The 11,655-nt window shown below is 43.3% G+C and overlaps 2 protein-coding genes across 2 annotated transcripts in view; one reads left to right on the top strand and one right to left on the bottom strand.

Moving 5' to 3' along the window:
* pter (phosphotriesterase related) overlaps nt 1-7,568 on the top strand; it is a 19,323-nt gene extending 11,755 nt beyond the window's left edge. The window contains exons 3-6 of the mRNA XM_024009982.2: nt 2,150-2,381; nt 2,568-2,833; nt 4,105-4,245; nt 7,329-7,568. Coding sequence (XP_023865750.1) covers nt 2,150-2,381; nt 2,568-2,833; nt 4,105-4,245; nt 7,329-7,539 — 850 coding nt within the window. The 3' untranslated portion in view covers nt 7,540-7,568. The remainder of the gene's footprint in view (nt 1-2,149; nt 2,382-2,567; nt 2,834-4,104; nt 4,246-7,328) is intronic.
* Nucleotides 7,569-9,428: 1,860 nt separating this feature from the next.
* LOC111979590 (complement C1q-like protein 3) lies at nt 9,429-11,159 on the bottom strand. The gene is made up of 2 exons (XM_070449088.1): nt 10,587-11,159; nt 9,429-9,530 (listed from the first exon to the last, which is right to left on the bottom strand). Exons 1-2 carry the CDS (start codon nt 11,157-11,159, stop codon nt 9,429-9,431), a joined length of 675 nt encoding a protein of 224 aa, XP_070305189.1.
* Between the last annotated feature and the right edge of the window lie 496 nt (nt 11,160-11,655).

Below are 11,655 nucleotides of genomic sequence, written 5' to 3'. Positions count from 1 at the left end.
GGGTTTTCAAGATTTTTGTGGATTTTTGGAAGAAGGTAAAAAGAAGCCATACGCGGACTGCCATTGAAAATAAATTTGAACTCATTGTCTGAAATGTAACCATTTTCCTTAGCTTCTGTGAGGATCCCTTTCAATTCAGTTTTTAGGTCCTCTGTAGGGTTGAAGGTAAGAGATTGGTAGAATTCGTCATTGTCTAATTGACGGTAGGCTTCTGTCACATATTTGTCTTTACACCACACTACTGTAGCACCACCTTTGTCTGCTTTTTTAATTACAATCCGTTCATTTTTGGACAATGATTCAACTGCATCCCTCTCTGTCTWAGAAAGATTACGTCGTGTTATGTTGGAATCAATTTTACCCTTAAACAGATTCTCCACATCAAAATTAACTTTCTTGGCAAATGTATTTAGTGTGGCATTCTGGACTATGGGACAAAAAGTGGACTTGGGCTTAAAAGGTGTTTTTGAGGGAACAGAAACTGCCTGACCTGAGACACTGGCGTCTGTAGTTGGAGAGATGTTTTGCTTGTACCAGGCCTTCAGATGTAGATTCCTGTAGAAACGAAATAGGTCAATCTTTGTATTAAATTCATTAGTTGAATATGTGGGGGCAAAGGACAGTCCTTTAGACAAGACCCTTATGCAATCATCAGAAAGGGGTTCTCCAGAAATGTTGATCACAGCCTGTTTTGTCCATATTTTGTCCATTTAAAATAACATCAACTTGATCAGAAATACAGTGTAGACATTGTTAATGTTGAATATGACTATTGTAGCTGGAAACAGAAGATTTTTAATGGAATATTTACATAGGCGTACAGAGGCCCATTATCAGCAACCATCACTCCTGTGTTCCAATGGCACGTTGTGTTAGCTAATCCAAGTTTATCATTTTGAAAGGCTAATTGATCATTAGAAGACTATTTTTCAATTATGTTAGCACAGCTGAAAACTGTAGTGCTGATTGAAGAAGCAATAAAACTGGCTTTCTTTAGACTAGTTGAGTATCTGGAGCATCAGCCTTTGTGGGTTCAATTACAGGCTCAAAATGGCAGAAACAAATAACTTTCTTCTGAAACTTGTCAGTCTATTTTTGTTCTGATAAATGAAGGCTATCCCATGCGAGAAATTGCTAAGAAACTGAAGATCTCGTACAACGCTGTGTACTACTTTTTTCACAGAACAGCGCAAACTGGCCCTAACCAGAATAGAGAGAGGAGTGGGAGGCCCCGGTGCACAACTGAGCAAGAGGACAATGGGCCTCTGTACGCATATGTAGATATTCCATTAAAATCAGCTGTTTCCAACTACAATAGTCATTTACAACATTAACAATGTCTACACTGTATTTCTGATCAATTTGATGTTATTTAAATGGTCAAAAAATTTGCTTTTCTTTCAAAAACAAGGACATTTCTAAGTGACCCCAAACCTTTGAACAGTAGTATATTTATATATTCTTATTCCATTCCTTTACTTAGATTTGTGTGTATTAGGTATTTGTTGTGGAATTGTTAGATATTACTTGTTAGATATTGCAGCAGTGTCGRAACTAGAAGCACAAGCATTTCACTAAACTCGCAATAACATCTGCTAACCATTTGTATGTGACCAATAAAATTTGATATACACAAGAAACTGTTGAGCGTGAAAAACACAGCAGCGTTGCAGTTCTTGACACAAACCGGTGCGCCTGGCACCTACTATCATACCTGTTCAAAGGCGCTTAAGTCTTTTCTCTTAACCATTCACCCGCTGTATGGCACACATACACAATCCATGTCTCAATTGTCTCGAGGCTTAAACATCCTTCTTTAACCTGTCTCCTCCCCTTCATCTACACTGATTGAAGTGGATTTAACAAGTGACATAAATAAGGGATCAGAGCTTTCACCTGGATTCACCTGGTCAGTCTGTCATGGAAGGAGCAGGTGTTTTTTAATGTTTTGTACGCTCCTTGTAGTCTAGCACCCTAACAGCAAGTAGTCTATATAACCTGTACAGCAGGCAGATTTCTAGAACCATACAGCAGGTAGTCTACCACCTTTACAGCAGGTAATCTAGAACCTGTACAGCAGGCAGTCTGGAACCTGTCCAGGCTGAAGCCAATCGACAAATCTCTGTGTCCCTGTAACAATCTTCTTCAGCCATGAGAACCTGCTGCTGCTGCAGGAGACCAATGCTGTGCGGGAAGAGCTGCATGAGTACCGAAAGGCAGGAGGTGGAACCATCGTAGAAAACACTACCCAGGGTATCGCCCGGGATCTGCCCTGCCTCAAACAGCTGGCCAAGGATACGGGCGTCCACATCATAGGAGGGGCGGGGTACTATGTGGACGCCACCCACTCTGAGGCCACCAGGAAGATGACCGTGGAGAAGGTGGGGGAAGTTTATGGTAGTTTGTGTCTGTGTGAAGGTATACTGGCTCATTTGTAGAAGCCCTGTCTCAGTCAAATGTACCCAAGTGGCTTTGGTCAGCTGTCTCCCACCTGAGGGAGCTATGGCCAGTTTGTGTCCATTCTCTGCCACTAYTTCCTCTGACTAACACCCTACTTCTCTCTCCAGCTCACAGACATCATCATCAGTGAGGTTCTCCACGGGGCGGATGGGACCGAGATCCGCTGCGGTGTGATTGGAGAGATCGGCTGCAGCTGGCCAATCACGGACAGCGAGAAGAAAGTGCTGCAGGCCACTGCACACGCTCAGACCGAGCTGGGCTGCCCAGTCATCATCCACCCAGGACGGAACCCTGGTGCACCGGCTGAGATAGTCCGTCTCCTGCAGGAAGCTGGAGGTGACATCAGCAAGACCGTTATGTCACACCTGGATAGGTGAGAGCTTTCATTCAGGGCCCAGAGTGGACTGGAGGGGTGGCAGGACTTTTTTCCCCCTGGTCAGTCACATGGTCAGGAAAAAGTCAGAGGCCTACATGGGTTTATAATATAGTATAAACAATTATACTTATAAAGCAAGCTTCTACAGTGCATTCGGAAAGTATTCAGACCCATTGACTTTTTCCACATTTTGTTACGTTACAAAGCAACAAAAAAAAGGTTTAATATCACATTTTCATAAGTATTGAGATTCTTTACTCAGTTCTTTGTTGAAGCACCTTTGGCAGTGATTACAGCCTCGAACCTTCTTTTTTATGACGCTACAAGCTTGGCACACCTGTATTTGGAGAGTTTCTCCCATTCTTCTCTGCAGATCCTCTCAAGCTCTTGTCCCGAAGCCACTCCTGCGTTGTCTTGGCTGTGTGCTTAGGGAGTGACTTCCGTCTGGCCACTCTACCATAAAGGCCTGATTGGTGGAGTGTCCTTTTGGAAGGTTCTCCCATCTCCACAGAGGAACTCGGGAACTTTGTCACAGTGACCATCGGGTTCTTGGTCACCTCCCTGACCAAGGCCCTTTTCCCCGATTGCTCAGTTGGGCTGGGAGGCCAGCTCTAGGAAGAGTCTTGGTGGTTCCAAACTTCTTCCATTTAAGAATGATGGAGGCCACTGTATTCTTGGGCAGCTTCAATGCTACAGAAATGTTTTGGTACCCTTCCCCAGATCTGTGCCTCGACACAATCCTGTCTCGGAGCTCTACGGACAATACCTTGGATCTCACGGCTTGGTTTTTGCTCTGACATGCACTGTCAACTGTGGGATCTTATATAGACGCGTGTGTCTTTCCAAATCATGTCCAATCAATTGAATTTATCACAGGTGGACTCTAATGAAGTTGTCGAAACATCTCAAGGATGATCAATGGAAACAAGATGCACCTAAGTTAAATTTCAAGTCTCATAGCAAAGTGTTTGAATACTTCTAAGGTATTTCTGTTTCTAATTTGTTATACATTTGTAAACATTTCTAAACCTGTTTTCGCTTTGTCATTTTGGGGTATTGTGTGTAGATTAGATTTAAAAATAAATCTGTGTTAGAATAAGGCTAACAAAATGTGGAAAAAAGTGAAGGGGTCTGAATACTTTCCGAATACACTGTAATTGTTCAGGAATGTGTTAAGGTGTATTGTGGAGAATTTTTATCTGCTGATGCCTCAAAGATAGCTTCAGTGATGAGTGACTAAATTATTCATGTTTTTTTTCCTAACACAGGACCATATTTGACAATGGAGAGCTGCTGGAGTTTGCAAAGATGGGGAGTTACCTGGAATACGACCTGTTTGGAACAGAGATGCTGAACTATGCCTATAACCTGGAGGTGGACATGCCCAGTGACAGCCAGAGAGTCAAGGCGTGAGTGCTCTTTGCTACCAAACTACCTACTAGACAACTGCAGCTAAACTAGGTCAATTTGGTTGTCTCTATCTACTTCACGATACTTTACCAAGCGTAAAAAGTTAAATAACGCCCATGGATCTCTTTTGGTGTGTGTGTGTGCATCAAATCAAACTGTATTTGTCACATGCGCCGAATACAACAAGTGTAGACCTTACCGTGAAATGCTTACTTACAAGCCCTTAACCAACAATGCAGTTCAAGAAGGAGTTAAGAAAATTTATACCAAATAAACTAAAGTTAAAAAAATTATAAAAAGTAACACAATAAAATAACAATAACGCGGCTATATACACAGGATACCGGTACCGAGTAAATTTTCCGGGGGTACAGGTTAGTCGAGGTAATTTGTACATGTAGGTAGGGGTCAAGTGACTATGCATAGATAGTAAACAGCGAGTAGCAGCAGTGTAAAAACAAATGGGGGGGGGAAATCTGAATAGTCAGGGATGCCATTTGATTAATTGTTCATCATTCTTATGGCTTGGGGGGTAGAAGCTGGACCTAGACTTGGCGCTCCGGTACTGCTTGCCGTGCGGTAGCAGAGAGAACAGTCTATGACTTGGGTGACTGGAGTCTTTGACAATTTTTTTTACTTTCCTCTGACACCGCCTAGTAAATAGGTCCTGGATGGCAGGAAGCTTGGCCCCAGTGATGTACTGGGCCGTTCGCACTACCCTCTGTAGCTCCTTACGGTCAGATGCCGAGCAGTTGCCATACCAGGCGGTGATGCAACCAGTCAGGATGCCCTCGATGGTGCAGCTGTAGAAATTTTTGAGGATCTGGGGACCATTGCCAAATCTTTTCAGTCTCCTGAGGGGGAAAAGGTGTTGTTGTGCCCTCTTAACAACTGTCTTGTTGTGTTTGGACCATGATAGTTCTATGGTGATGTGAACACCAAGGAACTTAACTCTCCCTGTTGATGTTAATGGGGGCCTGTTCGTACCGTCTTTTCCTGTAGTCCACGATCATCTCCTTTGTCTTGAACACATTGAGGGAGAGGTTGTTGTCCTGGCACCACACTGCCAGGTCTCTGACCTCCTCCCTATAGGCTTTCTCATCGTTGTCGGTAATCAGGCCTACCACTGTTGTGTCATCAGCAAACACGTTGGAGTCGTGTTTGGCCACGCAGTCATGGGTGAACAGGGAGTACAGGATGGGACTAAGCACTCACCCCTGAGGTGCCCCAGTGTTGAGGATGAGCGTGGCAGATGTGTTGTTGCCTACTCTTACTACCTGGGGGTGGCCAGTCAGGAAGTCCAGGATCCAGTTRCAGAGGGAGGTGTTTAGTCCCAGGGTTCTTAGCTTAGTGATGAGCTTTGTGGACACTATGGTGTTGAACGCTGAGCTGTAGTCAATTAACAGCGTTCTCACATAGGTGTTCCTTTTGTCCAGGTGGTGTGGAGTGCTGTCCAAGGACAGTGTGGTGTGCGATTTAGGTTGCGTCATCTGTGGATTTGTTGTCGCGGTATGCGAATTGGAGTGGGTCTAGGGTATCTGGGATGATGCTGTTAATGTGAGCCATTTCAAAGCACTTCATGGCTACCGACGTGAGTGCTACTGGGCAGCTCGCGGCTGGGTTTCCCTTTGTAGTCTGTAATAGTTTACAAGTCCTGCCACGTCCTACGAGCGTCAGAGCCGGTGTAGTAGGATTCAATCTTAATCCTGTATTGACACTTTGCCTGTTTGATGGTTCGTTTGAGGGCATAGCGGGATTTCTTGTAAGCGTCCGGATTAGTGTCCCACTCCTTTAGCTTGATGCGGATGTTACCTGTAATCCATGGCTTCTGGTTGAGATATGTACGTACGGTCACTGTCGGGACAACGTTGTCGATGCACTTATTGATGGTATACTCCTCAATGCCATTGGATTAATCCCGGAACATTTTCCAGTCAGTGCTACCAGAACAGTCCTGTAGTGTAGCATCCGCGTCATCTGACCACTTCTGTATTGAGCGAGTCACTGGTACTTCCTGCTTTAGTTTTTCCTTGTAAGCAGGAATTAGGAGGATAGAATTATGGTCACTTTACCAGATGGAGGGCGAAGGAGAGCTTTGTATGCGTCTCTGTGTGGAGTAAAGGTGGTCCAGAGTTTATTTTGGGGATTTTTTTCCTCAGGTTGCACATGCTGGTGGAAATGAGGTAAAACGGATTTAAGTTTGCCTGCATTAAAGTCCCCGGCCTCTAGGAGCGCCGCTTCTGGATGAGCATTTTCTTGTTTGCTTATGGCCTTATACAGCTGGTTGAGTGCTGTCTTAGTGCCAGCATCGGTTTGTGGTGGTGAATAGACAGCTACGAATAATATAAATGAGAACTCTGTTGGTAGATAGTGTCGTCTACAGCTTATCATGAGGTACTCTACCTCAGGCGAGTAATACCTCGAGACTTCTTTAATATTAGACATCGCCCACCAGATGTTATTGACAAAAAGACACACACCCCTGCCCCTCGTCTTACCAGACGTAGCTTCTCTGTCCTGCCGATGCAGGGAAAATCCCGCCAGCTCTATATTATCCGTGTCGCCGTTCAGCCACGACTCGATTAAACATAAGATATTACAGTTTTTAATGTCCCGTTTGTAGGATAGTCTTGATCGTATTTTATCCATTTTGTTTTCCAATGATTGCACATTGGCCAATAGAACGGATGGTAGTGGAGGTTGACTCACTCACCTACGAATTCTCCGAAGGCAGCCCGACATTCGCCCCCTTTTTCTCCGTCTTTTCTTTACGCAAATGACAGTGATTTGGGCCCGTTCCCGAGAAAGCAGTGTATCTTTCATGTCAGACTCATTAAAGAAAAACATATTTGTCCAGTTCGAGGTGAGTAATCGCTGCTCTGATGTCCAGAAGTTATTTTTGGCAGCAACATTATGTACAAAATAAGTTACAAACAATGCGAAAAAACTAACAAAATAGCACAGTTGGTTAGAAGCCCGTAAAACGGCAGCCATCAACTCCAGCGCCATTAGACTTGTGTGTGTGTGTGTGTGTGTGTGTGTGTGTGTGTGTGTGTGCGCCTGTGTCTCCCACCCTCTCTAGCTTGGCGTTCCTGGTCCAGGAGGGATATGAGGACAACCTTGTCATTGCCCACGACATCCACACCAAGAACCGTCTCACCAAGTACGGAGGGCACGGCTACTCACACATACTGAAGAACATCGTGCCCAAGATGCTGGGGAGAGGGATCAACCAGACCCAGGTGGACAAGATCCTCATAGACAACCCCAAACGCTGGCTCACATTCAAATGAAGGATCAGAATCAGATCACCCAGAATATAGAAAGGCTGCTCCATAGGCCTTTATCCTTTGCAACAGCTACTGAACTCAGAGTAAAAAAAAAAAAAAAGGGTTTAGAAATGTTTTATTACTTGCAAATTTCCAAATGCAATTGACCTCAGAAGTTGACACTTTATTCTTGCTACTTGTCTATGATTTACTGAATTAAAGTGTGCTATTGAGAGGTAAACAAGGAAAAAACCTTGGATTGAACACTAACAACATTCTGATAGCTGAGTGAGGAGTAATGTTAAATCAAATATTTTTATTTGTCACACAATACTAGCCATGACTGAATCAAAGCTTCAATTAATGTTTGTGATTAATAATTAATACTGTAAGCAAATAAATTAAACCATCCAGTTAGAAAATAAGTCGTAGACTAAATCTAAATGTGGTGCCAATATACACAGAAACCAAATGTCATTTAACAAGACAAAGCGACAGTTTCTGCCCCAAACAAACTCAAGGACATGGACTGCACATCATCTGCACCTGGTGCTCTACTCATAAATATGGTGCTTTCCGTTCTGACTAGTTTTAGTGAAAGCCATAGGAGCTTTGTTTGTAGTAATGACATTTAACAAAGATTCTTTGTGAAAAGTAGTAACATTGTTCCCGTTTAGATTTCATTTTTTTATTGCTAAAAGATATTGGGGTACCAAAAGTTTTCTTTATTAGTATGCTTGTTAGATGAGTGTTCGTGATGTCACACTGTGACTGGGTGGCTATAGGAGGGGATCTGGTTGGCTGGTAGGTTGTGATGTCACCCAATGGGTTCCTATGGGAGGGAGCTGGTTGGCTGGTAGGTCATCCTGAAGGACATGGTCTTCCCTTCTGAGAACAGGTGGCATCACAGAGGGACTTCACCACATGAGCAACAACATCACAGCAGACAATACATAACCATTATGTCACTTTAAGACAGTGTGTGATAGGATTTAAAAAGTCAGGGAGTAGGAGTGTCTCTTTTTTTTCTGATACTTCACCAAATCGAACATCATGGTAGCCTGCCATTCTAGAGGAACATGTGACCCAGGAATATTTTCTTACCATTTTTAATGCTCTGCTAAAATTAGAACTGACCTGTTGATTTTTTACATGAATACTGTACCAAAGTCATTAAAATTGGTTTTGATTTATTTTCTCTAGTGGCATGTTTTTCTTCCATCTAATGAATCATTTCCATTTCAAATACTGTCTGTAGGCCTAATTAATGTTAGTGAAGTAGCACTTAATTCATTTTCCAGGAAAAGGTTGAATTGGACTGTGTATGATGATAATGATAGCTCTTTTACACGAATGCAGTAGTCTGATAAAGCAGTAGGAATAGATCAGCACTGCAGTAGGATGCAGACAGAAACACACCAAACGTTACTTCATACAGTGTAGTTTTAATCACCTCTGAGTATTATATCCTACTCTATAGACTAACGTGAACTGAGATGCGTTACAAGACCAATTGAAATGAATTGATTAGTTGACCCAATGTCAAAAGCCATGAACAGCAATGAAGCATTAACACCATTCCTGTTTAACCTGCATTAATATTGGCTTATACACATGAAACGCTCACTCATCACCTTCCTTGTTTCCACGTGTCCAAGTTTCTGTATTGGACATTGTATAATTTGGAGATTTTATGCACAAAACTAAATGTCCATTTTAATGTTAATTTAAAGGTTCACTTCTGTGTCAAGGTCCCCCAGTTTCTCTGTAACCACCTGTCTTCCAAACGACAGCGGGTTAACCAATCTAAACGAGAGAATATAGCAGATGAAGGGAATAGCCTAGCGTAGAATAGATGATCTGTTAATCGGCGTAGACTATGAAGCCGGAGAAGATGCTGTACTTGTTGCTTTTCACCCTTCCAGCTTGATGTAGATCTCATCGCCGGGCTTAAGATGCTGGATGACACTGTTGCTGGCAAAGTCGTAGTTCTGGTCGGCATCTTGGGTGTAGGACTGGAACTTCTGCATCACCGACAGCTCCGCTCTGATTAATGCAACCCCTTTCGATACGTGCATAAAACTCATCAAATCAAATTGTATTGGTCACATGCTCCGAATACAACTGGTGTAAACTTTACCGTGAAATGCTTGCTTACAAGCCCTTCCCAACGATGCAGAGTTTGAAAATCCTAATACAAATAGAAAAATAGTAACACAATGAGGAATAAAATAAAATGCACAAGAATGGGGTACCTGTACCAGATCAATGTGCAGAGGTATGAGGTATTTGAGGTAGATATGTACATGAAGGCAGGGTAAAGTGACTAGGTATCAGGATAAATAATAAAATAAAGAACAGAGTAGCACCAGCAAATTATGTATAAAAGTGTGTGTGTGTTGTGTCGGTAAGAGTGAGCATACTGTATGTAGCGTATGTGAATATGTGGGGTTTTTGTGTGGGAGTGTCAATGTATTGTGTGTGTGAGTGAGTGTGTATATGGTTTGTATATATAGTCTAGTGAGTGCATAGGGTCAGTGCAAGATAGAGTCAGTGCAGATAGTTCAGGTACCATTAATTGACTATTTAGCAGTCTTATGGCTTGGGGGTAGAAACTGTCTAGGAACCTTTTGGCCTGAGAGCCGATGCTCTGGTACCGTTTTCCGGATGGTAGCAAAGTGAATAGTAGTACATGGCTTGGGTGGCTGGAGTCTTTGGTCATTTTTCGGTCCTTTCTCTGACACCGCCTGATATAAAGGTTCTGGATGGCAGGGAGCTCGGCCCCATGATATACTGGGCTGTCCGCATCACCCTCTGTAGCGCTTTGTGGTCAAGGGCGGTGCATTTTCAATACCAAGCAGTGATGCAGCCAGTCAAGATGCTCTCGATGGTGCAGCTTTAGAACTTTTTGAGGATCCAAGGGCCCATGGCAAATATTTTCAGCCTCCTAAGTGTGTGCATTATGTGTGTGTAAAACTGTAGCCTTAAGCTGATGTTTTGAATCCTAATCAACAATTCCAAATTATGAGAAAGAAGTGTTATAGCCTAAGTCGGTAGCCTATATTGCTTACCTGGTTGTTTTTACAAAGATCAGCCCACGTACTGGTGCCGAAAAAGTATATACCTGGTATCGAGCTGGTGAATTTCCCCGTTGTGGGGTCAAAGTGGTCGCCAAGGTTGGTGACCACGTCACCAAATTTCAGAGCTTTTGCTGTTTGTTCAGCCCGGCGTAGAACGTCTTTGGAAACGGTGTTGTATGTGGCTGCGCTTAAGGCACCTGTGGCTCCGTTAGATCTGAGCGTTCTGGGTAGTCCTGGAGGTCCGGGCTCTCCTCTCTCCCCAGGCAGGCCGACAGGTCCAGGTGGTCCGGGCTTGCCAAGAGGACTCCTAGGGCCAATTCTCTCAGTTTCTCCCCGTCCTTTCGGACCTTGGATAAAGGTTGATAGAGACTGGACCAAGCGGCCATCTGTGATAGTATTGGTATTGTCAGTGGCTGTGGACTTGGTCCTGTGAGGATCACACACTATCTGACAGGATCCGAGTATCTCACAGCGTGCAGATGTCCCGGTGGAATTGACAAGCACCGGAATCAGGATAAGCAACGCTAACACCATGACTACTCCACAAACACCTGTTACGATCATCTGCTTCCTGGCGGCCAACCTTCTCCTGAGTGGACGGTCTTCCAGTCTGCTTCTGGACTAAATTTTGGTGGATGACAGGGATCGCTTGGTGCTGCCAGTGCACTTTAAAACTTCTCTGCGCACAGATCTCGATTACGGGATCATTTCCCTAAACAACCGCTGAATTGCAGGGCGCCAAATTCAAAAATATTACAAAAAATATTTATAATCATGCAATCACAAGTGAAATATACCAAAACACAGCATAGCTTGTTGTTAATCCACCTATTGTGTCAGATTTTGAAAATATGCTTTACAGAGAAAGAAATCCAAGCTTCTGTGAGTGTATCAATCAATGCTACAACAGCTAGCCCCAAATTAGCATGGTCATGAAAGTCAGAAAAGCAATAAAATTAATCGCTTACCTTTGATAATCTTCAGATGTTTGCATTCACGAGACTCCCAGTTACACAACAAATGTTATTTTTGTTCGATAAATATTACTTTTATAACAAAA

This window comes from Salvelinus sp. IW2-2015, linkage group LG19, assembly GCF_002910315.2.
Source record: "Salvelinus sp. IW2-2015 linkage group LG19, ASM291031v2, whole genome shotgun sequence".
NCBI lineage: Eukaryota > Metazoa > Chordata > Actinopteri > Salmoniformes > Salmonidae > Salvelinus > Salvelinus sp. IW2-2015.
Note: the sequence above shows the minus strand (reverse complement) of the source record. Positions and strands in the feature narration are given on the sequence as shown.

What these genes read in the sequence shown, in the direction of transcription:
- LOC111979590 (XM_070449088.1), bottom strand. Translation starts at nt 11,159, where the DNA reads ATGATCGTAACAGGTGTTTGTGGAGTAGTCATGGTGTTAGCGTTGCTT. An exon ending in ATCTTTGTAAAAACAACCAG is followed by an intron (nt 9,531 to 10,586) that starts GTAAGCAATATA and finishes CAGAAGTTCCAG; the next exon opens with TCCTACACCCAAGATGCCGA.